The sequence below is a fragment of the Chamaea fasciata genome, unplaced genomic scaffold (assembly GCF_029207755.1).
Source record: "Chamaea fasciata isolate MVZ Bird 193981 ecotype frontalis unplaced genomic scaffold, bChaFas1.0.hap1 SCAF_50, whole genome shotgun sequence".
NCBI lineage: Eukaryota > Metazoa > Chordata > Aves > Passeriformes > Sylviidae > Chamaea > Chamaea fasciata.
Genome location: NW_027094135.1, coordinates 256,180 through 282,900, shown reverse-complemented (window position 1 = coordinate 282,900; position 26,721 = coordinate 256,180). Strand labels below are relative to the sequence as shown.

General features: G+C 48.7%; 1 protein-coding gene across 1 annotated transcript; it reads right to left on the bottom strand.

Annotated features, from left to right (window-relative positions):
• Positions 1 to 3,968: 3,968 nt before the first annotated feature.
• LOC136304097 (olfactory receptor 6E1-like) lies at positions 3,969 to 4,963 on the bottom strand (the record flags this gene model as incomplete). Its single annotated transcript, XM_066207757.1, is given in 3 exon segments — positions 3,969 to 4,457; positions 4,459 to 4,549; positions 4,551 to 4,963. Coding segments are annotated over 3 exon segments (993 nt in total), but the record flags the coding sequence as incomplete, so codon positions are not given.
• Between the last annotated feature and the right edge of the window lie 21,758 nt (positions 4,964 to 26,721).

Sequence of the window (26,721 nt, the reverse complement as noted above, 5' to 3'; positions counted from 1 at the left end):
GAAGCTAATGTCCACCTGCTGGCCAGGAGGAGTCTCAGCGCACCAAAGCAGCTCATCTTCCTCACCCCTTCCCTGCACAGGGCTGATTCAAATCCAGAAAGCAGTCACGACCTCCTTTTCTTCCTTCACTTGTCTTCATCTCCAGGGCTTGTGCAGCTGCTTGGAGCCAGTTTGGAGTTCTCTTATGTAGGAAAATTTCAAAGTGCATCTCCTGATTTTTTTTTTCTAATCAAGGTTGCATTTTTTTTTTATTTTTCAGTCCATTGAAGAGGTGAAAGAAACATTCCCCAAGTGATCTTAATGCTGAGTGTCTCCTTAGGACGTCTGGGCATGGAGAATGAGCCCCTTGCAGGCTGACCCTGTTTGGACAACCTGCTCCTCACCCCAACCTCACCGTGTCTGAAATCATCCACCAAAAACTGACATCCGAAATAATTTTTGTAAATTATGAATTTTACTTTTTTAATAAAGAATTATAAGGAAATTATAATAATACTTTTAAATATATAAAATATTATCATATATGTTTTTACCTAAGTTTTACATTTATTTTAAAAAATCGATACATTTTTAGCAACCAAAAAAGTTATTGGTCATTGGTTTTAAGTAACACAATTCCCTTCATAATTCATTGACAACATCTGGCTATTGATTCCTCCATATTTATGCTAATTAGTCCTATTTTTCCTCTTTTTGTCATCTTCTTTATCGTTTTCTCAGACAGGGTAAAAGGGGCCACTTTGGGGTCCACGGAGACATTTCTGGGGCACATTTGGGGCAGTTCTAAACCTGGGGATGGAATCTGAAGAAAATTTGGGGTCTGAAGGACATCTGGGGGAGCCGGGTGGGCACTTGGAGGTCAGGGAGGGGAATCTGGGGCCCTTCGGGGTCCGGGCGGGCACTTGGGGGCCCTGAGGGGACTCTCTGGGGCGCGGGGGATGATGGGAGTTGTAGGCGCGGGTAGAACACGGTGTAACGGGGCCGCGGAGCATCACGGGAGTTCGAGGCGCGGCTCCAATGGCTGTCGGTGGGGCGCGGGGCATGACGGGAGATGGAGTCACGGCTGGAATAGGGCTCCGTGTGCGCCGCGGAGCATGCTGGGAGCTGTAGTCCCGGAAGTGCATAAAGCCGAGCTGTGGCGGGCCCGGGAAGGCGCTTGGCGGACACTTCTGCGTCCGAGTCGCGACTTGAGGCCCTCGGGGGAAACGTGTGCGGTTCGGGAGGAATTGGGGGGAACTTGGGGAGCTCGAACCGGGCGCTTTAGGATACGGGGCACAGCAGGAATTTTCGGCGCGAGACTGTGTTGGGCAGAGCTCTGAGAGCACGGGGGATGATCGGAGATGAATTCCCAGAAGTGGCTCTAACGGGCATCTCTGGGGTTGGGAGCATTCAGGGGAGTCGGGGACGATTTTGGGGGGTTCCAAATAAATACTGAGGGGGCACTTCGGGATCCTGGAGGGTCTGGGGGAAAGGTAGGGTACACATGGGGGGGAGGGGGGATACGGGGGCGGGGTTCTGTGGAGCGCGGGGCATGACGGGCATTGTAGTCCGGGCTGCAATGGGGCTCAATTGGGCCGCGGTGCATGACGGGAGTTGAAGGCAAAACCGAAACGTGGCACCGACACCAGGCACCGCCCCGAGGCCCCGGTTTCCTGGCACTGATTGGGTGCTGGCGGTGACAGGCGGGAGCCTCGGCAAATGGGAGTTTGCGGAGGCGGGAACAGCCGATTCAACCCCTCTAGTCCTTCCCAGTATAGCCCAGTTCTACCCCTGTGGCCCTTCAGTGCCCCCCTTTACAGCCCATTTCATCACCAGTACAGCCCAGTCCCTCCCAATACACCTGAGTTCATTCCCATTCCCTTCCAGTTCCCCCCAGTATCTTCCATAGCACGCCCCAGTATTCCCCAGTCTTCCCCACAGTGTTGCCATTGTCCCCAGTTTGTCCCAGTGTGTCCGTGGCCACAGCCCCTTGCAGTGTCCCAGGGCGGGTTGGGATGCTGATCCACCCTCACAGCCGGCCCAGGGCAGGGCTGGAGTGGTTTTGGTGGCCCCTTGGGCTGGCACACATTTGAGGAGTGTGTCTGTTTTCAGTGGGGAAAATTACAAGTTTTACGTTGCTTCAAAAATAGAAAAGCCCTTTTTGCCTGAGTGCAGGCAGCTCTCTGAGCAAAGCAGGTCCCAGGTGAGTGAGGACAGGCAGTGTGGGCTTGGGGAATGTGGAACAAGGTTGTCCACACTGGGTCAGACCTCAAGGCACAGCTTCTCTGAGCAGGCCAGACCTAAGGAGGGACCATGGATCGACATCAATCACAGAATGCTGCAATCACCTCTGCTCCAAAGAGAACAGTAATAAAACACACCCTTTATAACAGGAATGTGAATTTCTTAGAAGCTCTTTGAAATCTTTCTCCATAACTGCAGTACAAAACCTTCCTAATGAACTGCACCAGAGCAGAGGGAAATCAAGGCAGAGCCGTGGTTTGTCAGGACTTGCTTGATCCCAAAGAGCCCCGTGGTGCATTTGGTGCTGAGCCCTCAGGGCCTGAGAGGAGATGGCACAAACCTTTCCAGGAGTCCAAGTCAGAGGAAAAACCCAACGTGTCTCAAAGCATTCCTGGGTCCCACTGAGGTCCATCCCCAACACAGGCTCCTCATGGACTCCTTGGAGGAGAGAACTGGAGGCCAAGAGTGCCCAGAAACCTCTCAGAGACGGAGTGTGGGAAGGAAAACCCAAAGTACCTTAAAAGACATTGAGTATCTCAGAGCATTAATGAGCCCCACTGAGTGTCAGTACAAAGCCTCTCTAGGGACTAATTACAGCAGATAATTGGAGGCCATGACTGCACAAACCTCTCAGAGTGATTCAGTGTCAAAAAGTAGTACTTTAATGACTCTTGAGTAACTTGAGGCATTAATGAGCCCCACTGAGTGTTGTTAGTGACAAAACATCTCAAGGGACTAATTACAGCAGACAATTGGAGGCCGTGATTGCACAAACCCCTCAGAGACTCCCAGGCAAAAGCAAAACCCAAAGTGCTCTGAAAAACCTGCAGTCCCTGGGAGCACTGAGGAGCCCCCCAGGGCCATTCCTGACCAAGGCTCCCCAGGGACTGGTCCCAGCAGATCCCTGGGGCCACTGGGATGTGGGGGGATGCTGAGAGCAGGACAAGGGGGTGACAGTGCCCAGCCTTGCTGGGGCTGTGCCAGAAGGCCCCAGGGCCTCAGGACAAGGTGTCCCCTCCCAGCCCTTGGTGGCCCAGACCCTGCTGTGCCCCAGGGCACCAAGACTTGGCTTCTCCTGGGCACTGCCAGCCCTGCCGGGCCCTTGGCCACGTCCAGCACAGCTTGTCCTGCGCTGTCCCACAGCTGCTGCTGTGTCCCTGCAGGCTGCACACTCCCATCTCGCTGCCCCCCTGGCTCTGCCCTGCATTTCCCTTTCTCTTCTCCCTGATATCCTGGGATGGAACGTGTGAGAATGGTTCAAAGCTGTACCAGGGAGGGTTTAGACTGCACAGGAGAAAGTCTTTCTTTACTGGGAGGGTGACTTTGGGGTTTCAGACTTTGGGGTTTCAAAGCAGGGCTGATGGCTGTCCCAGGAAAGGAGCTGGGACAAGGTGTGCATCGCTCAGGAGCTGTAATTTGGATTGTCACTTGCCACTGTTCCTCTGAGCTCTTCTCTGTTCCAGAGATGGGCTCTTAATGAGCTGGTGGCTCTCCTGAGATGGGCCCGGGAGCAGCCCAGGCAGAGAATGAACTGAGTTTGTCCTGCTGCCATTGTTGGTGCCCTGTCTGGGAGTGCAGATGAGTCTCTTCTCTCTTAACCTGACACAACCCAGCAGGAGCATCAATCTCCTGAGGCAGCCGTGTTTGGAGGCTGCACACACAGGCACTGGTTTTGTGTAACAGATGATACCAGATCCTTGGGATGGCTTTCCAGAAATGCACCATGCTTAGAGGAAAGGCTTTGTTCTTGGCCTGGCAATGGATTTCTTCAGGGCCAGGATCACAGATTTGTTCCCAAGGCTGCAGATGAATGGATTTAGGAATGGGAACAGGACTGTGTTCAGCAGAGCTCCAGTTCTGTTGGTCCTCAAGAAAACATCTTCTGCAGGACACGTGCAGAGAGCAATGCAGCTCCCACGGGCAATGGATAAGGTGATGGGATGGGAAGAACACGTGGTCAAAGCTTTCTTCCTCCCAGAGGCTGCTGGAAGATGCAGAACACAGAAAAGGACGCAGATGTCAAATGCCAGAGTCAAACATAAGGAGCCCAGCACGACACACGGTAAGAAGACAGAGTCTGTTTTCCAAAGCAGGCTGGTGTCAGAGCAGGACAGTTTGAACAAGGGGGAGTTGTCCCAGAGGAAATGGGGGATCTTGGAGCCACAGAAAGAGCTCAGAGAGGAAGAGCAGCGGTAGCTCAGCAGGACAAAGCCGAGGACCCAAAGAACCAACACCCAGGTGGACACAGAGCTGAGGCTTTGTGATGTCAGCATAGAGCAAAGGGTGGCAGATGGCAACACAGCGGTCAAAGGACATGACAACCAGGGAAGAACTCTGTGCAGCCCAGGGCAAAATAAAAATAGTTTTGGGCAAAGCAGCTGCCTAGTGAGAGAGTGTTCTGACCAGAACTCAGCATCACAAACCATTTGATGCTTGTGGAGGATGTAAACCAGATTTCTGGGAAGGCCAGGCTGCAGATGAAAACGTCCATGGGGGTTTGCAGGTGGTGATCCACACACAGGAGGAAAAGGATGGTTTCATTCCCCATCACTGTTGTCAGGTACATGAGCAGAAGGGCCTGAGATAAAAACATCCGCAGTCTTGGATCATGCTCTGGGAAACCCTCTAGGATGAACTCAGTAACTGCTGTTGCATTTTCTGGTGCAAAATTCTGGTTCTTTGTGCTGGGGCAGGAACATAGCAAAAACAAGGGCGATAATTTCACAGTCTGGACAAACATTTCTATCCTTCCTTCTCTGCTTCTTTCTTTTCCTGCAGTCTTGCCATACAGCACAGTGATTGCACTTCAAACACTTTGTTGCCCAGTACTTCCTAGGGGAGTAGTTTCTTGGTCAGTAGTGTCCTGGGGAGTAGTTTCTTGGAGATTAGTTTCTTGCCCAGTATTATCTTGCCCAGTAGCTTCTTGGGTAGTAGTCCCTCCCTCCCTCCCTCCCTCCTTCCCTCCCTCCCTCCCTCCCTCCCTCTCTCCCTCCCTCCCTCCCTCCCTCCCTCCCTCCCAGGGATGCCCAGGCTGCCATTGCCTGAACCTTTGTCACAACATTCAGGACCAATTTGGATGTGTTTCATCGGTTCTTGCTAAGACTAATGGAATGTGTCCTGAGCACATGTATTCATATCCCCAAATGTTTTTTCCTTTCCTAGAAATTGCCTTTGTAACCTTCAACATATGCCCCAAAAACCTACTGGAGTGAAAATCATAGGCTTTTCCTTGACACCTCTATATACCTGTCACATTATATGTGTGTGGTGTTGCCTTAACCCCAGCGGTGGCTATAACGATGGTTGCAAAGGCCACAATTCTCCAAACTATGCCTGTTTGATTTTCCATAGCAACGACAAATCTTTCTATTCTTCAAAAGTTATTGACCTATTCTAACATTTTACACACACCATTCACTTTCCAGAATAAGCTTCAGTTTTAGTTCATTGTCACCTGGTGTGGCTCTCCAGATCACTTCAGGAGCCTTCTTCGCTCGAGTGTGATGAATGCAGGCATTTTGCTCTCTGATCTTGATTGCAGTAAAGGTGGTGAGGAGCACCTGGAATGGTCCTTCCCACTGGGGTTCCAGAGTCTTTTCTGCAAAAGACATAACATATACATAATCCCCTGGCTGTATGTTATGTACTGGCCCATCTAGTTCTCTCCTTTGAGCCCCAGCCACATGTTTCTCAATTTCTCTGTTTAGGACCATCATATACCCGTGTAGGGTTTCTTCCCCTACTTGGGTAGGTGTTGTTCCTTCTTGGACCCCATATGATCTTCTATACAATATTTCAAAAGAACTTCATTTTTCTTTTGTCCTTGGCTTCGTCTGAATTCGTAATAATGCTACTGGAAGAGCTTTAGGCCAAGGTAACTTTGCTTCTTGTCCTGTCTTACAATTTGCTGCTTAATCAGATGGTTCATTTTTTCCACCTGGCCACTTGACTGAGGATGATATGGGATATGAAGTTCCCAGTCTATGCCTAGGTGCCAGCTAATTTGCTGCTCAAGTTTTGAAATAAAATGTGGCCCCCTGTCTGAAGACATTGTGCCTGGGACTCCAAAACACGGTATTATTTCCTGTAACAATGCTTTGGTTACTTCTTGTGCTTTGGCAGTTCCGGTAGGGAAAGCTTCTGGCCACCCTGAAGAGGTTTCTGTAAATGCCAATATCGATACCCTCCCCATCCTGGGTAGTTCTGAAAAATCAATTTGTCATTGCTGCTCAGGCCCATAACCTTTCCCAGTCTGTCCAAGCTTTGGTTTAGGAATAGTTTTGGGATTAGTTTGGAGGCAAAGGCTACATTGGCGAGTCACTGGAATTACTGTTGTTTGCAAAATTCTGGCTATGATTCTGTCCTTCAAATAGTTATATAGAGTGTCTATTCCCCAGTGTGTTTTCTCATGTTCCTCTTTCACCAATGACCATGGCATGTAATAGGGAATCACAAGTCTTCCTTTTCCTTCATCTGTGATTGCCCACCCTTCTTGGTTATAACTTCCATTTTCTTGCTCAGTTAGCATCTTGTTCTTTTTTGCTATACCTTGACTTACCTTCAGTAGAAATCTGTCCATCTGGAATTAAGGCTGCCTCAACTGTCTCAATAATCACCTCACCTTTAGCTGCTTCTTTTGCCTTTCTGTCCACCTGCTCATTTCCTTGATGTGCATGATGGCTACTTTTTCAGGTAGCAGGACTGCCCCCAATAGTTTTATTATCTCCTGGGAATGTTTAATACTTTTCCCTGGTGAGTTCAACAGTCCTCTTTCTTTCCAGATGGCTCCATGAGCATGAGCCATCCCAAATGCATACTTTGAATCTGTATAAATAATAATTTTCTTTCCTTTTGCCTGTCCTAAAGTCCAGGTTAGGGCAATTATTTCAGCCTTCTGTGCAGAGGTGTTGGTTGGTAATGGTCCAGACTCTATTACTTCTCTGCTTGTGGTAACTGCATACCCAGCATGTCTTTTTCCACTGATCACACAGCTGCTTCCATCAGTAAATCAAGTCTCAGGGTCCTCGAGAGGGGTGTCCTTCAGATCTGGGCGACTGGAGTAGGTGGCTTTGATGGTCTCCAGGCAATCATGGATCACTGGTTCTCCCGTATCCCCACTGACAAAGGAAGCTGAGTTCACAAGATTAGTTATCACAATTTCTACATGATCTTGCTCTACCATTATGGCTTGGTATTTCTGGAACCTCTGTGTGGAAAGACAATGTCTGCCTTTTACCTGCAGGACTGCAGACACTGTGTGGGACACTAGTATCTTCTAGATCTGCTAGCATCTTCTAGCATGACTGTGGGACACAGTCATCTTCTGGCCTAGGGTGAACTTGTGTGCTTCCTGAATGCTCATCACCACTGCAGCAGTGGCTCTGAGGCACCCTGGCCATCCCTTGGCTGCTGCATCCAGCTGCCTGGAAAAGTAGGTGACTGCCCTGTGACACAGACCCAGGTCTTGTGCCAGTATTCCCAAAGCAATCTCCTGCTTTTTGTGAGGAAACAAAAAGAATGGTTTACTCACATCTGGAAGTCCCAGGGCTGGAGCTGACATGCGGGCCTTCTTTAGGTGGTTGAAGGCTCGTGTTGCTTCTTTTGTCCATTGGAGGTCTCTGGTTCCTTCTATAACCAAGGCATATAGGGGATTGTAAATCCACAATTGTAAATCCACAGTCTACACCAGCCTGTCAGGCCCAAAAAGGTTCTCAGTTCCTTTACTGTCTGGGGTTTTGGGGTCTGGCATGTTGCTTCCTTGCCATCCTGCCCTAAGATCCTTTGTCCAGCACTGACTTCGTAGCCCAGGTAGAAAACTCTTTGCCTCACTATCTGAGCTTTCTTCTGGGATACTCGATACCCTTGTAGACCCAAAAAGTTTAGGAGGCTTACTGTCCGATCCACGCATGTCTCTTCAGTTCAAGTAGCTATCCGGAGGTCATCTACATACTGCAACAGCTGTCCTTCTCCTGATGGGCCTTCCCAGGATTCCAAGTATTTTTCAAGCTGTTCTTCAAATATCATGGAAGAGTGTTTGAATCCTTGGGTTAAAACTGTCCATGTGAGCTGGGTTTTGCGCCCATTCTTGGGTCTTTCCCATTCAAATGCAGAAATTGTCTGGCTGGCTTCATGGAGAGGAAGGCAAAAGAAAGCATCTTTCAAATCTAAAATGGTAAACCAAATTAGTTCAGGTGTTAAATGGGTTAACAATGTGTAGGGGTTGGCAATCAGTGGGTGTAAATTTTCAATTAGCCTATTAACAGCCTGCAAATCCTGTATACTACTCAGTCTGACCCATCAGGCTTTTTAACAGGCCAAATAGGAGTATTAAAATCAGACTGACACTCTTTTAATAGCCCTATCTGCAAAAAGTTTTCAATTACTGGGCTAATCCCTTCCCTGTCTTCCTTTTTTAAAGGGATACTGTTTAACTCTAACTGGTTGTTTTCCTTCTTTAAGTTCAATTTGCACTAGAGGTGCATTCTTTGCCCTCAATGGTATGTTAGAAGCCCATACCCCAGGAAATACCTGATCCATTCCTTTTCTGCTAGTCTCTTCTTCACTTTTAGTTTTGGTCCCATTGGCTATTGACACTAAGCTTAACCATTCCACATATTGTCAATCCTTAACCTCCAAAATAATCTCTCCATTTTTGAATATTATCTTTGCTTCTAGTTGCTCCAATAAATCTCTACTCAAAAGTGCTGATGGGGCATTGGGCATGTATAAAAACTTACGAATTCCCCATTGTTTCCCAAGTTTATATTTCAGTGGTCTACATAAATACACTTTCAGGTTGGCCAATTGCCTCCTTCACCATACCATAATCATCTGTTATAGGTATTAAAGCTTTATTTAACAGTGAGTACGTTGTCCCTGTGTCCCCCCAAAATTTCATTTCCTTTCCTTTGTTCCCTATCTTGATTACAACCAGAGGCTCCCCTAGGGTAAAATCCTCTGGTCCTCCTCAGTCTTCTTTGATGTGAGCAACCACCCCCTCCCCTTTTCAGTCTCCTTTAACCATCGCCTTTTCTTTGTTCTGGGCACTGGTTCTTCCAGCTTCCAAATTTCTTACAGAATGTACACTGGTCTTTCCCTAGTCGGGGTGGTCCTTGCTTTGGTGGTCCTTGTCCACATCTCCCTTTTTCTTCTTCCCTTACTACTGCTGTTAATTTTCTTATCTCTTGTTTGTATCCTTCCTCTCAATTGCTAAAAACTCTCCAATCCTCATCTAGCAAAGAAGAAGCCGAAGGCGAGGCAGAACTGATGATAGTAGATTTTCCAGGACTGGATCCTTTTGGCCACAGTGAAACTTTTCCAGCCAGCAACAGCCATTCTCTCTCTCTCCCCGAACGCAGGAAAAAGAAGAGCCCGCAGCTGCCTCAAGCTCTGTCTTTTACCTGCATTATCTCCCCCTTCCACCTTTGTCCACCTCTTTGTTTCGGTTAAGTACTCTCAAGTATCCAACACTTGGTCTCCTTGGTAACTTGTGGGAAAAAATTCTTTAGAGAAAGAAGGAACAAACCTAACCCCCAACAATTATTCACAAACTGCAAGTTGATTTTCTCCCCGTGGCCCCGGCCCAGAGCCAGGGCCAGGACCTTTCCCCGCAGCTCTGCGGCCGCTGCCTCCCTTCGGCCGCAGCCCAGCAGACGCAGCTCGGAGCTCCCCGGGGGCTGCGGCTCCTTGCCAGGGCCGGCGCTGGGGCAGCTCCACCTGGGCCCCGGGGGAGCAGGGACAGCAGCCCAGGGAACGGCTGGGGCTGGGCCAGGCTGGCTCCGGGCCAGAGAGCAGCAAAAGCTCCTTCCCCTACAGGGGGCTGGGACACTGACCAGGCTCCCCGGGAATGATCACAGCCCCGAGGCTGCCGCAGCTCCAGGAGCCTTTGGACACCCCTCCCAGGGATGCCCAGGCTGCCATTGCCTGCACTCCATCATTCCTCTGGGTCCCTCTCAGCTCAGCCTCTTCTGCCATTCTCACCTCTGGCTCAGCCTGTGTGTCCACTCCAGGGGCTGACAGAGCCCTTCAGAAGCTGGTGGGGTAGGCACAAAGAACTGGTTGAAGGGCTGGGAGGAAACTTCCCCTGCTGTCATTTCCTCACAGAAAGTACCATTCTTAAAGTAACCCCAAAAACATACACTTCGAGTGTGATAGCCGTGTATCTATGTGCTTTAACTTCAAGCAGAAGTTAAAAATCCATGAATTCCTCACCTTATCTGTTGGGTTTGGTCTCCTGACCTGAGCTTAAAGATGGTAAAAAGCCTTTTTTCCCTCTGAAAGCCCCGAGCCAGGTCGCAAGAAAGAAGCGGAGTCCTCAAGGTCTTGTTCTCTTGATATTTCGTGTTGTTTATTGTTTCATATCTTAAAATGTTCTCCGTGCCCAGCCGAGATCTGAACAGCAGCTGGGACACGAGGCGACTCCCCCCACAGTGGGACGTCGCAGTCCCTTTATACAGAAAGTTACATATCACCTGTTTACACTTATATTCCAATACCTATCACCTATAGTAAAACGGTCAACTTTACTCTAATCCAATCTCCTTAAACTACTTTGTGCCACCGTCACCAAAAGATGGAGGCCAGGGGAGAAGAAGGAAGAACTAAGGGCAACACCCTAAGTCCTCCATCTTGTTTCCCGAATGTACCTATATTCTAAAAACTCAAACCTACATCATTTCTCATCCTATACCAAACTAAACTACTTTTTTCACATCTTTGTGGTTTTGAATTCTTCCCTCAATGTTGGAAGCCGTTCCCATGGACTGAAGTCAAAGACAGTGTCTTCCGGAGCTCCGTGCCAGGGTCTCCAACCTCCCTGTACAGCTCCAAAACCCCCCTGTACAGATCTCAAACCCTCTTGCTCAGGTCTGTGGCCTCCCAGGGCATCCAGAGGAATGCCCTGGACTCCGACATTATCAACCCATAAAACAAACTAGATAACAGACCCAGTAGCCTTAGTTATAGGGCCCCTGTTTTGATAAGGGCCTGCAAATGGGAGGAATACAGCCACAGCCATGTGCCATCCAAACCAGGGTAAGCTAGACAACATGGTGTTACCTAATGAGGTTTCTATAGCCAACTCACAGAAAATTACAAGCTGACCAGAAGGTGAAAACTTTGGTCTCACTGATGAAGAGGAGCAGAAACAAGTGACAAAGGCTGAAGAAGCTCCTCTGTCCAACCAACTGCCAGCAGAAGAAACACTCTACGCTCTTTTCACTGACAGCTCCTGTCGCATCGTAGGGATGAACTGGAGGTGGAAGGCAGCTGTGTGGAGCCCCAGGCAGGGGAGAATGGAGACAGGCCGCTGAAGCTACTGAAGGAGAAGGTGGATTGAGTCAACTTGCTGAACTGAAAGCTGTTCAATTGGCCCTGGACATTGCTGAAAGAGAGAAGCTCTACCTCTACACTGATTTGTGGATGGCAGCCAATGCTCTGTGGGGCTGGCTGGAAAGGTGGAAAAAGGCCAGCTGGCAGCAGAGGGGAAAACCAATCTGGGCTGCTGATGAATGGAAAGACATTGCCACTAGAGAACAGTGAGATGTTTCTTGGGTAGAGAAGCTACCTATGAAAGTCCGCCATGCAGATGCCCATGTCCCCAAGAGTCGGGCTAATGAGGAGCAGGTAGATCAGGCTGCAAAGATAGAGGTGTCAAAGATAGATTTAGATTGGCAAAACAAGGGAGAGTTGTTCCAAGCTCGATGGGCCCATGATGCCTCAGGTCATCAGGGCAGAGATGCCACCTGTAAGTGGGCACAAGACTGAGGGGTGAATTTAACCACGGACAGTATTTCTCAGGTTATCCGTGACTGTGAGACGTGTGCTGCAGTCAAACAAGCCATGCGGGTGAAGCCCCTATGGTATGGTGGGCGGTGGTCCAAATATAAGCATGGGGAGGCCTGGCAGATTGACTACATCACCCTTCCCCAAACCCTCCAAGGAAAGTGCTATGTGCTGGCCATGGTGGAAGCCACCACTGGATGGTTGGAGACCCACCCTGTGCCTCACGCTACTGCCCAGAACACCATCCTGGGCCTGGAAAAACAAGTCCTGTGGAGACATGGCACCCCTGAGAGAATCGAGTCTGACAATGGGACTCATTTCAAGAACAGCCTTACCAACACCTGGGCTAGAGAACATGGCATGGAGTGGGTCTACCATATTCCTTATCACGCGCCTGTGGCCGGGAAAGTTGAATGGTGCAATGACCTGCTTAAAACCATCTTGAAGGCACTGGATGGGGAGACTTTGAAGAACTGGGAGATTAATTAGCAAAGGCCACCTGGTTGGTGAACTCTTGAGGTTCCACCAACAGAGCAGCCCTGCCCAATCTGAGCCCCTGAGAACAATAGATGGAGATAAGGTTCCAGTGGCACACATGAGAGATATGCTGGGAAAAACTGGATTAATTCTGCCTTTAGCAAAGACAATCCCATCGGTGGGGTTGTCTTTGCTCAGGGACAAAGTTGCACCTGGTGGGTGATGCAAAAGGATGGAGAGATTCGATGCATACCTCAAGGGACCCTTGTTTTAGGGAGAACTACCCGTGACACTGTGTCTGTATCCATGTTGGCATGTATATATGTATATAATTAAGGTAGCGAATGTATGTATATTATTTAAAGGTTTAAATTCAATGTAATATGTTGGTATGGGGAAAAAAATTGGGGTGGATATCGTTGGGGGTTAGATTTGTTTCTTTTTTGCTTACAGAATTTTGTCCGATAAGTTGCTAGGAGACTAACTGCTGGGTACTTGTGGGTGCTTGACTAAAACAAAGCAGTAGCCAGAAGTCAGGAGAGTAAGTGTAGCATTGGACTGCACTTCTTTTGTCTCTGGGAGTTTCCCTCGGAGGGGGAAGATAATCTGAGTTTTGGGGGCAGGTAGAGGATGGGGCTGGGGGCAGCTACGCTGTCTCTTGTCCTCGTATTTAGGAGAGAGGACGGCCAGGCTGCTGCATGCTGTGGGAGGAATCCACTGACACTACCAAGTCCGGTCCTGGGAAATCTACCCTCTGCTCGTGTTCCCAGGAATTCAGGGCTGCCTCCTCCTGCCCTGCTGGAGCTGGGCCGGCCCTGTCTCACCACTGCCCCTTCTTCGGCACAGCCCTTTTTGCTACTCTGTGGGCCTGCACTCCCCTGTCCTGCCGGGACGTCCCTGCCAATGCAGCTACCACCGTGGAGCTTCTGATATACCTTACCCAGAGCCCAGGATTTTTCACTGTTCAGCTTGGTGCTCTCAGAGTCCCGCAGGGGCACCAAAATCAGACTGCCCCAAGCTTTCTGAAACAAAGACGCTCAAGGTTCCTGGTTCTGTTTTGTTGTTAATGCTGTTGTTCTTGTTGTTTGTTTGCCTTGTTATACATACTAGAAAAGAACTGTTTATCCTATCCCCATATCTTTGCCTAAGAGCCCCCTCAAAATTCAAAATTATAATAATTTGGAGGGAGGGGATTTGAGTTCTCCATTCCAAGGGAGGCCCTGCCCCTCCCTAGTAAACACCTGTCTTTTCCAAACCAAGACACCCTTATAACCTGGAAACCGTTAAACAATAAAGATGTTAAATTTCCCAAAAATGTTTCAGGTAAAGAGGATTAGAAGGAGAAGATAAAGAGAGATTGAGAAAGACAGAAGATCTATATCCAAAGACACACATATAGCTAGCAACTGCTTGGGTTCCAGTGTGGGTGAGACACAAACCCCAGGAGAAGGAGGGTCCACACCATGGGCTGAGCTTGTGATCCGTCTTTTAAGCTCCTGGGCCTTTGTGTGGCCACTGTGACACTGCAGAGCCAAGGAGACCATTGCTGACAGTACAGAACCCTACAGAACCGAGGGGCCATGGGGACACTGTGGTGCCTCATGGAATCAAGGGGACCATTGTGAAACTCAGGGGCCCCATGGAAGCAAGGGAACGTGGAATAGGCCTGGCTGGTTTGGCCTCCCGGGGGCTGCTGGACAGGTCTGGCTGACCTTGGCATGTTGAGGGCTGCTGCTCATCTGCCCCGGAAGCTCTGGGGCTCTGTGTTCTCCTTCTGTGGAAAAGAGCTGTCCTTCTCCTCCAAGGGCCTGTGGCTAAATTTGCGATTCCTCCTCCAAATTTCCTTAAATGGAAAGATTGTTCCCAGATGACATCTGCCAGGAGAGACTGATCTGGCTGGCCTGGAAACCTGGGGTCCATCTCACATCTGCCATTCAAGCACTGGGACCATGTGCTTCTTTTTTCTATGGGAAAAATGCACCTTTCACTTCAAGGTGCCCATGGCCAAAGTTGGGGATCCACCTCCAGAATTCCCTATATCCAAGGATAGCTACCAGACCAGAGCTGCCAGGAGAGACAAGTCTGGCTGGCCTTGGCTTCCACAGATGTGGTTCTCATCTGCCTTTGAAATACTGGGGCTCTGTGCTTTCCTTCCTAATATAAAGTACTCTTCTTCCTGCACCAGCAGCTATGGCCAAAATTGAGATTCCACCTCCAAAATTCCCTGTGTCCAAGGATTGCCCCAAAAAGGTGACAAAAAGACAAAACGTGCCAAGGGGAGACAAGTCTGACTGGCCTGGCCTATGGGTGGCCACCTGTCATTTTCTTCCAAAACACTTGGACTTCGTGCTTTTCCTTCCTACAGATAAAACCATCCATTTCCACCAGGCACCCATGGCCGAAACTGGGATTCCACCTCCAAAACTCCGTACATCCAAGGATTGCTCCCAAGGGAAAGCTGCCAGGACAGACAGGTCAGGCTGCCCTTGGCCTCTTGGGGGCTACTTCTCACCTGCTTCTGAAACACTGGGGCTCAGTGCTTTCCATCCAGTGGAAAAGAACCATCATTCTTGTCAAGGTGTCCATGGCTAAAATTGAGATTCCTCTTCTCAAATTCTGTATGTCCAAGAATTCCTCCCAGGAAAAAGCTGCCAGGACGAACAGCTCTGGCTGTCTTGGCATCCCAGGATCCACCTCTCTCCTCTTCTGCCTTTGAAACACTTGTGCTCTGTGCTTTCCTTCCAGTGGAAAAGAACCATCCCACTTATCAACGCAGAAATGTCCGAATGTGGGATTCCACCTCGAAAATTCCCTATATCCAAGGGTTGCTTTCAGACAAAAGCTACCAGGACAGAGAGGTCTGGCTGGCCTTGGCCTCTGGTGGCCGCCTTTCATCTGCCCCTGAAACATCGGTGTTCCATGCTTTCCTTCCTATGGAAAAGAGCCATCCTTCTCCTCTAGGTGGTAATGTACAAAACTGGTATTCCGCCTATAAAGTTCCCTATATCCAAGGATTGCTCCCAGACAAAATGTGCCAGCACCATCTCATCTGGCTGCCCTTGGCCTCTGGTGACTGCTGCTCATCTGCCCCTGAGATACTGGGGCTCGGTTGTTTCATTCCTATGGAGACCATTGTGACACGATGGGGACCCCATGGGACCAAGGGGCCACAGTGACATTGCAGGGTACCAGGGATCCCAGGGGCCATTGTGACACCTCAGGGTCTCATGGAACTAATGGGATCATTGTGGCACTGCTGGGCCTCATGGGACCAAGGGGCCACTGTGAAGCAGCAGGGCTTTGTGGAACCAAGAGGCCGTTGTTGCATTACAGGGCCTGGTGGAACCAAAGGTGAACCACTGTGATCCTGCAGGGCACTGTGGATCCATGGAGACCATTGTGACATTGCAAGGCCACATGGAATCATGGAGACCATGGTGACACTGCAGGGCCCCACAGAACCAAAGGGCCACTGTGACCCTGCTGGGCCTCATGGAAGCCAGAGGCCATTGTGACACCTCAGAAGGGAGAAGAACATTGTGACACTGTGGGAAATCCGCGGCAGGAGAAATGTGCACTCAATATGAGTGATCGGCAAATCTCGTTTATTGTTAATTCACACAATGCTTTTATAATAACACTAATAAGCTCATGCATATTGCAAAAGTTAAGCTCAGGATTGGTGCTCAGACTAAAAGTCAGCTACGCCTCTTTCTACATTTCTTTGTGGTTACATAGTTTGAGTAAGTTTTAGTTTTACCGTGCTTCTCCCTCATATCTTTCAGCTACAAGGCCTTGTTATCGTATCCCAGCTGTGCTCAAGGACATGCGAAGCTTACTGCCTTGCTGGTTCTCATGAGAGTGCCTGTGTGCTCAGCAAAGCTCTCTCATGTCTGCGTGACCTTTTGCAGCTAGCCAGTTATCAATCACACTCTCCACACTTCCCCCGTTTTTCTGTTGGACAAGAAGGGTGGTATTAAATGCAGTATCCACCATTTTTTGCATCATTTTTTTGTAAGCACAAACAACAACATGGTAAAATCAATACAGCTAAAAAAAAAATCACTATACTAACTATTATAGCAAATTTGACAATAGAACATAGCCATGCACTCAAACCCAATAATTTTAGCCAGCCATCCAAACTTAACCCTGTTTGTACTCGTTAGTCAACACCACTCCCAGCTGGGCCAGAACATCATGGCCAATAAGACACTGCACAGTGGGAGGCAAAGCAACAATTGAGAACACAGTTTGCACCAATTTTTTATCTAGCTTTACCAATAGTAATGGCAATTTTTGTGCCAATGTCAATACACCGACCCCTGTAACTGGATGTACTCGACTGCAGTGGCCAATGTTGCGGCCAATATTCTGGAGCAATTATGCTAGTGTCTGCACCGGTATCCAAAAGACCTTCAAGTCTTTTCTGCTCCCCTTGGTATTCTATGGATACCGTACGCCTTGGCCGATCGTGTAGGCCCATAGTCAGCAGGGTAAGTCCTCCAGAGGAGCCAAAGCCTTGGTCACCTCTTGACTGAGCATGGTGTGGAGGTAAAGCCTTAGTAAGTTGTGGCAAAGGTACCAGCTGAGCTATACGTTGCCCCTTCTCAATTTGAATTGGGGGAGTATTAGTGTGTCTATGATACAGATTTCCCCTGTATAATCAGCGTCTATTACTCCAGGTAGAACGAACAGTCCCATCATTGTAGCAGATGAGCGACCCAATAACAGGGCTCCCATGGCTTGTCCTTTTACTATAGGTCCTTTTATTCCCGTTGGTATTTTTGCCGGTTGGGTAGTCAGTAAAGTTATCCTTACTGCGGCTGCCAGGTCCAAGCCGAGGCTTCCTGGGGTGACTGGCTGGAGGGTTGTTGCATGTTGTTGGTCGCAGCAGCTACTTGTGTCGGAGCGTGGCGGCTGGGGGGCGTGCCGGTCTTCCCGTTTCCCGAGTGACGTCGTCAGACTCTGAGACTGTGTGTGTCCGATCGGCAGTTTTGGCACCAGACATTGTTTGCCTGGCAGTTTCGCCGTATGTGACCAGCTCCTCCACATCGATAGCACCGCATCCCGCCACTAGTGGTTGGACGCGGCGTGCTGGTTACCGTTGCTTGTAAAGGTGCAAGAGCGGCAAGTACCTGCTGTGTTGTAGCCTCTGCTTGTTTTTTCAACCCTATTCCAATTTCCCTCAAAGCATCAACTACCAAAGCCTGACTCCCCGTGGGCATGTTGGACATTCGCTCCAGAGCTTCCTCTACAGACCAATTGGCCCCTAGAGTATTTAGTACTTTCTTTGTAGCCTGATTGCTATTTTGCAGCGCACACTGTTTTAATAGTGTACCTTTCATAAACTCAGGAACTCCTGCTTGGTTAATTGCATTAGTTACTTTATCTATAAATGGTCCAAAAGCCTCATCCCTTCCTTGCTTTATTCCCATATATGCAGGGATCCCACCTGGCTCTTTAATTCTGTCTAATGCCTGCCGCACCAGGCGCATCACTTCACAACACTTAAAAGGACCAAGAGTTGCCTGTGCTTCTGTTCTCAAAAAATTACCAAGCCCCATTAGTTCCTCCATAGTTACGCCCTGCAATGGATCACCGGGTCTCCTGTTCACTGCTACACTTTCCTGACAGAGTGCCTGCCAATGTGCACCCCCCTTTCAGTCCACCCCCGGTGCTACTCGATTGCCAAATACACACTGAGAACGCAGTGAGGTGCTGTGGAGTTGGCAAGTCCTGCTCCAAGCCCACCTGATGCCCCTGTGACTCCAGCGCTTTCTTCAAGGAGGTGGCAGAACTTTGCCACCAGAGCTTCATTTCTGAAATAGTTTTCTTTGGAAAATGCATCCATTTCCTATTTAACAGCGCAGTCCTCTCTCCCTGATCTCGGAAGAGCTGCCTACAGCCATGGAAACCGCTTTCCTCTCCTGGTCTCCACACTCAGTCCTTTAAAACACTGTGATACTGAAGCCAACTACCTCCAGATCCAGACTGTCCATGCAGGGACAGTGTCTCTTCTCTTCAGGTCAGGGAAAAATGGCAGAAGCACCTACAGAGCTTCAATGCCTCTCTTGAGCAAGAAACACCATGGATTTGAATCTCCTTCTGCTTGCAGGGAAGATAACGTCATGTCTTAAGCTAAAAAACAATAAATGGTAAAAAAATTATTAAAAATGGGTAAAAATGATGCCACTTCTCACTCCACTGGTAGAAATGACCCATTAAACCAAAAAACCTGTTCCAGTTTCAGACTGAAGCAACAGCATATTCTTGGCTTCTAACACCGCAGGGACAACAGCACTGAAAGGAAATGTTTGGACAATCACATCTTCATTTAAAGAGAACCCGATTTCTTCATCTAAGCCATCACTGCCCTCGATCAGGACATCCACCATATAATCAGGACATCTAAGTGAAGAAAAAAAATCTAAGCAGAGGATCTAGACTAACTGGGAAAACAACAGAGGCAGAATGCAACACTCCAGGAATACAAGGCAATTTTTTTTAATTCAATTCCTCCAAAAAAAAAAAAAAAAAAAAAAAAGTCAAAGAAAGGATGAAAGCCCCATTTGTCACGCAATACATTGTTAAGTGCAACACAAAAATCACAGCTGAACTTCACTCTGCCTGTCAATGCTGCTGTCCAGCACAGGCTGCCCAGAGAAGCTGTCGCTGCCCCCGGATCCCCGGCAGTGCCCAAAGCCAGGCTGGATGGGGCTTGGAGCACCCTGGGCTACCGAAAGGTCTCCCTGCCCATAGCAGGGGGTGGAACTGACAAGCTTTAAGGTGCCTCCCCATCCAAACCATTCTGGGATTCCACGATTCTATGAACAGCCCCAGGCAGAAGGACTAAATTTCCATTTTAGTTCAAAAATGCTGCTGCAAGAGCATGAATAGAGACTTCAAATACCGTTAAAGTGGCACAGCCACATCAGAAATTAATTTTGGGGGTTAAAGTGGTAACTGCAACTCCAACTTCTACTTCTGATACCAAGTTCACATGGAGGGCTGAGTCCTGGAGGTCCTTACTTAACAGGATCTCTATAGTTATCCATCCCCAGTTTGCTTACTGGGGATAGAAAATGTAGCCCCAAGTCGTGGAATTGTGTTTGAGGCGTCACCACATACCAGCAATGTGAGAGACGGGGATGCTGAGTTTATCAGAGTCCTGTTTAATTAAACACGGCGACCTGGATCATGCTGGCTTCCTGAACCAGGTCTGCTGCCTTGTCTGTGCAGGGGCAGGGCTCTGGCACCAGCTTCAGCAGGATCTGTCAGCAAAGGTGGAGAGGAAGGTAAGTGCGCTGGCTGTCAAGCGCAGGAGAAGCATATGCTGCTAAGAAAGACCGTGTGCAAAAAGGTGTTGGAAGATGGGCAGGTTTCAGAAGGACAACTTCCATATCACTTCTGCAGCATTCTGTCTACAGTTCCTGCTCTGCATGGGAGCGGAAAAAAGAAAGGTCCACTGCAATTTGGCATCTAGATTGCTACCACAGACTGAGTCCCTGGGGAGACCGCACTGGAAATGAAGCACTGGGCATTCAACATCCTGAAGAGTAACAGCAAGTGTCAGCTTTCCTTGTAAAAGATCACAATTCACTGAGGTCTGATAATTTTGGCACCTAAAGAGGAGAACAAAGATACCACACATACGGCTCTCTACACTTATACCAACAATGCTGTAATAATAACTGATCCTTTTGGATTGCATTTTCCTGCAAATAATTTTCCTGTCCTCCCATTCGAGTCAAGAATGATGCCACCTCTGTATAAAGAACCCCAAACAATGCTTTTCTGAGAATCCATTCACTGGTCTTTGACAGGTTTCTCAACAACAGAACAAAATCTCTAGTTCCCACCAACATTATTCTTTGCATTGTTTATCCAGCTAATCTGAACACTGTTACCCTTTCCAAAAGCTGAATCACTGCTTCCTTCTGGTCTTCTGTTGCATTATCCAAATGTTCCAGCCAAACTGAAAGTTCCCTTCCATGTGTACTCAAACACGCCACTGTCACGTAAAACCTGTCCAGGAAACAAAGGGGGAGGTGTGTAAATAAACCTCAAAACACCTCAAATACAAAACTCCAGGAGATGCAGATCTTTTTGTACAGTAACTTACAGTTGGCGGGATTTTTAGGGGGATTCAGGAGGGATTTTTTTGTGGATTTTAGGAGGATTTTGGTGGGATTTTTTGGAGGATTTTGGTGGGATTTTTTTAGGGATTTTTGGGGGATTTGGGGAAATTTGAGTGGGGGGTTTTTGGAGATTTTTGGGGGATTTTGGGGGGGATTTTGGAAGGATTTTTTGTAGATTTGGGGAGATTTGGGCGGGGATTTTTGGAGGTGTTTTGGGGGATTTTTTGTGGATTTTGGGGAGATTGTGGGGAGGAATTTAGGGGGGATTTTGGCGGGGATTTTTGGGGGGATTTTTGGGGAATTTTTGGAGGTGTCTTGGGGAGATTTTAGGAAATTTTGGGGGGGCTTTTTTGTGTGATTTTCAGGGGGATTTTTATGTGATTTTTGGGGTGATTGGGGGGATTTCTGGGGGGATTTTGGGGGCATTTGTAGGGAATTTTTGGGAGGATTCGGGAGGGATTTTTTTGGATTTTGGGAGGATTTTTATTGGATTTTTGTGGAGATTTGGGAAGATTTTTGGCTGGATTTTTTTGTGGCATTTTGATGGGATTTTTGGGGGGATTTTGGGGTGTTTTCGGGGACTTGGGGGATTTTTCGGGGGATTTTTGGGGGAATTTAATGGGATTTTGGGGGAATATTTAGTAGGATTTTTGGTGGGATTTTGGGGGGATTTTGGGGAAATTTTGAGAGATTTTTTATGGATTTTGGTAGGATGTGGAGGGAATTTTTCAGAGGATTTTTGAGGGGATTTTGGGGGGAATTTTTGGGGGGAGTGTGGAGGGATTTTTGGGAGGACTTTTTGTGGATTTTGGGAGGATTTTTTTGGGATTTTTGAGGGATTTTTCAGAGTTTTTGGGGGGGATTTTTGGGAAATTTGGGGGAAGTTTTGGGAAATTTTTGGGACTATATTTGGGGGGATTTTTTTGGAGATTTTGGGGGGGATTTTTGGGGGATTATGAGGGCATTTTTAGGGGATTGTGGAGGTATTTTTCGTGGATTTTTTGTGGATTTGGGGAGGAATTTGGAAGGATTTTGGGGGGCATTTTGTGGGAATTTTGTGGGGATTTTGGGGGGATTTCGGGGGATTTTTGGGGATTTTAAGGGGATTTTGGGGGATTTTTTTGGAGATTTTTCGGAAGATTTTTCGGGATTTTGGGGGGGATTTTTGGGGATTTTTTTTTTGCATTTTGGGAGGATTTTGTAAGGATATATTGGGGGATTTTTGGTGGGATTTTGGGAGAATTTTTGTGGGATTTCAGGAGGATCGGGGGGGGATTTCTGGGGCGATTTTGGCAGAATTTCTGGGGGGAATTTTGGGACGATTTTGATGGAATTTTTAGGAGGATTTTTGGGGGGATTTTGGTGGGATTTTGGGGGGAAATTTTGGGAATTTTGGAAACATTTTTTGGGATTTTTTGTGGATTTTGGGGGGGATTTTTGGGAGGATTTTGGGGCATTTTGGAGGGATTTTTTGAGAATTTTGGGGGGGATTTGGGGGGATTTGGGGAATGTTTGGAAGGATTTTTGGAAAGATTTTTCGGGGGATTTTAGCAGGATTTTTGGGTGGATTTGAGGCATTTTTGGCGTGATTTTGGGGGGATTTTTGGGGGGGATTTCTGGGGCAATTTTTGGATGATATTTAGGAGATTTTTGGGGCGATTTAAGGGGGATTTGGGATGATTTTGGGGGGATTTTTGGGGATTTTTTGTGGATTTCTGGGAGATTTTTTTATGGATTTTTGGTGAATTTTTGGAGAATTTTAGGGGGATTTTTGGAGGGATTTTTTGGGGATTGTTGGGGGAGGTTGGGGGACTTTAAGGGGATTATTGGAGGATTTTTGGAGGGTATTTGGGGAGATTTTTGGGGGGATTTTGAGGGATTTTCGGGGGATTTTGGGGGACTTTTTGGCAGATTTTTTGGGAATTTCTGCATGATTTTTGGGGAAGATTTGGGGGGATTTTGGGGCGATTTTAGGGGTATGTTTTCAAGATTTTTGGAAGATTTTGGGGGGGGATTTTTGAAATATAGGCTAAACTTAAGGCTATTTTGGTTTCAGTTTGTTTGATGGCGGGGTTGTTGCAGTTGTGCTCGGGGGTCTTTTGGGCCATTTATTCCAGAGGCTGTTTGGAAGGGCATTTCTGGCCACGTTCTTTTTTGCCTCCGCTCCGCGCCGCCGTGCGGCAGTGCTGCCACCCCGTGGGCAGAGAGCAGTACTGCAGTTGTCCCCCTGCCCGTCACGGACACGCGTGGCAGCTCCAGGCTGTGGGCTTTTATGAGAGGAACTTTCCTACATAAAGGGATAATTTTTAACTCAGTGGCTAGTTGAAAGGGACAATTTGAACATTTGTTTTATGTTATTGTGGAGAACCACCCTGTGATTCCAAAACTAACATCCCAAACCAGCAGTTAAGTAAAAAAAACCCAAAGAATGGTACAGCAAGCATTTAAAAGCCTTTTACATGTGAAAGGAATTTAAGATGAGAAATGTAGCTTTTCCAAGCACATAATTCTGGTCTTTATATTTTTTGGCTGCTTGCTTAGAAATTTTCATGCTTCTGGAGCCGGACACAATTTAAGAAATTACAAACTGTATTTTTCTCTTACTGAGGAAATATTTTCTACAGAACCATGACCAGCATTTTGAACTGTATCAACACAAACAATTTTAAAGTGCATAACAACACATTTTGGCTATTAATTATATATTAACTTTCTTCCAGTGCACTCGACTGACTTTTGGGAAGTTCTGCTCTGTTCAATACGGGTAAGGTTTGCTTTCTGCCCTAGAGGCAGTTCCATAAGCTTCCAGCTGCCAGGAATATGCTGTGCTCCCTGTGACACATAGAAACAGCTCTTCTAAATAACTTTCTAACAGCAGTGGGATGTCCTGGAGCACTGGAAAAGGTACAAGAGTGCAGTTTTCACAAAGAATAGAGATTTCTTCCTCATCCTGATGGAAACAAGGATACTTTCCCAGTTCCTGCAGTCACTTCACTTTGCAGTGATGCAGCACCTTCCTAGGGATCACGTCTGTGATTTCTGGGCGAGAGCTGGTGCCTCAGCTCCCTGGGCAGGGACTCCCCTCATCCTGGTGCTACGAGGCTTCCCTCCCAGCAGAGAGAAGTGCAGCACTTGTCCGCTCTCCAGGGCCCGACTCCAAGTCTCCAGGAGAAAGTGGGAACCTTTCAAGGGACTTCCACGCACTTTTGGTCAGGGCCTGGCCGATCCACGCCCAGCGTTCCCACCGCGCAACGACCGCTCAGCTCCTCGTGTCCCTTCCCACCCGGCCCCTCTGGAAGCCCTTAACCCTCTCCTCCTTCCTGCCTTTGCGGCGCATTGGAGCCACGCTCCCCGGGGTGCAGGCCCGGGACACGGCCCCGCAGAGGGGGGACGGAACACGGAGCGCTCCGGCCGGGAGCCCGCGGCCCCTGCCCTGGATGTGGCGGGTCCCCCCGGGGCATTGCGGGGGGCTGACAGCCCCCGCCAGACCCTGCCCGTGCCGTGTCCACCTCTGCCCATCCCTTCAGAGCCCCGCAGCCCCCCGCACCCGGGAGCCCGTCACTCGGTGCCCGCCCCATACCTGAGAAGGCAAGAGCCGCGACCTCCACCCCGCACACAAGGACCGCGCAGGACAGGAGGCGGAGGAGCCGCCCGGGCTCTGCCTGTGCGCGGCGTGGGTGTTGCCCCGCATCCCCGTCCCTCATGGTGCGGGAGAGGGCGGCTCGGGGCGGGGGGCAGCCCCGCCGCTTCACACGGTGCTGCCGATCCCGGCTGGCGATGCATCTCCCCTGGGCCTCCGGGCACCCTCGGGGTTGCCCTTGCCCCGTGCGGGCGGAGGAGGAGAAGGGGCAGAAGGAGGGCGAGGGCGGAGCAGCCCTGCCAGCGGCCGTGGCAGGAGCAGGTCCAGCGGGCGTGGGCGCCCGCGACGCGGGGGCGGTAGGGAAGAGACGTGAAGGGACACGGGTTTCTGGCGGTGCCGTGCCGGGCACTGCCCTCCGCTCACATCGTGCGGCTGGGCTGACTCAGACCTGGCTGCACCTCGCCTGCCCTCTCCGGCTCTCCCCACCCCTCTCCGAGAAGTTTGCGCCTCCCTCTGCTCTAGAGGCTCGATCTCACCGTCTCCCCCATCATTCTTGCTTGGCAATGGTTGGAGGACTTTCACAGACTTACACACACTGCGACTCGTGACCGCGTTTCCCCGCTTGTGTTTTTCCCGAGACAGGTGCGAGGTGCTCCCCATCACTCCCCGTCCCCCGCAGCCCAACTTCCCTGCCTTGCCTGCTCCAGATGCCCTCGGCCCTCATGCCAGACCCTGCCAAGTCTGCCGCTGCAGCCCTTACACCTCGGCTCACGGGTCTCTGAGGGGACCCAGCTAGGACCTACGCCTGGCAGGATCTCTGGGTGAGGGATTTCAGTGGGCAAACAGCACTGACTCTTCCAGGCTGCAAAAGGACCTTCTCTCTTTCCTCACACCGGTGACACCACCTTACCTCATCCCCGCAGCGTTCCGACTCCAGCGGGTCTTGAGTTTGAAGTGTGTAGGCTTGGCTTAAAACCTTCACTGCAAAGTGGGGAAACATCTTGAAGTTACTTTGAGAGAGTTCAAGTTGTTCCCTGTAATCTTTTGTGATACAGAAAAGTGAACCGGTGAGAAGTTCAAGCAAATTGTCATTACTACCTGCTAAACTACCTTCAAATGTAATTTGGTGCTTCTTTTAAGGTATGAGGGACTCAAGGGGATAAATCAGGACGCTCATTTCCCAGTTCCTGTAAGAGCTGTCCTCAGGAAAGAGAGCTTAGAACCAACTCTGAAAATGGGGAATGAAAGCATCTTTTCTTCCTGGGGCTGTGCTGTGGTATACAGTGGGTAAACATGAATATCCAACTGTTTACATTATGCTATGCATGTTCACACTGATCTTTCTCCTGAAAAAAAAAAAAAAAAAAAACAAAAACAAACCCCCATGAGTGAGTAGGTGAAAGACGATGGAACCAAACTAATTGTGTTAAAACTATTCCTCTCCTCCTGTTCCAACTGAAGTTGGAATGCATCCAGATTTGAATTTCCAAAGTCTGGCACCTCTTTTCAGAGGTTACACTGAACTTTGACCAACTTGGTCTTCACGTTTGAATCTGAATCCACTTTTGTTCCTCACCTTGTCCCTCTTCACACCCAGAAAAACAACTGGGTATCACATATATCAGACTATTCCTCCTTAGTCTTGGGCAGATAAGAGCAAAACAGGTTTCACATGAACCTGTCTGAGGTCAGGGACATTCCATCAAGTGTTACTGAACTCAAATGGGATCAAAGATTCCCAAATAACAGTATAAAATCACTCTGAAACATCTGCAACTGCAAACACAGATGGGCAGAGAAAACAGTGGGTCTGCAGGTGAAACCCTTGCCTCAGATAAGGACAGTGTCTGCCTTTGAACTCAGTCAGTTACCCTCTGCCTTCCACCTGGGGAGCTGGAAGGAGACTTGTGGTAGTCTCCCCCTACTCTCCTTCTTTTTCCCCTTGACCTTGCCTTCAGGGTGATCATTCAGTTGGACACTTCCTGCACTTGCTGTCTCAGGTCAGTCCTGCCAAAGGCAGAAATGAATGCTGGGATGTGGCAATACACAAGACAGAGAGGAAGAGACATTTAATTAGCACAGCTGGTTTGATAACCGGGATGCCATGGCAGGGACAAGCAGAATTTTGAGATTATGAGAAGATGAGATTAAACTTGCCTAGGGGAAGAGGATGCACTGTATCGCATCTCAGCATCCCACATGTCAACACAAAGTGACTCTGCAAGGCAAAGACTGAATTTTAACAGGTCTCATTGATACTAGGCAAGCCTGATTGTTATCTCAAAAAGCCATTGCCTAATGATTGGCCGTTAATGCCCGTCTCCCAGGCTCTTTCAGGGGTGGGTGGAAATAGTCAAAGCCTGCAAAGGACACTTAATGCAAATGGCTACAGTCAAACCTTTTGTACTGTCTGTCCCCCAGTTTTGTAGGGGAAGAATCTCTTAACACAGTGGGGTTTTAAAATTCAAACAAATTTTGTAGGAGGTCATTGAAGCACAACCAATGCAGAAGAATGTA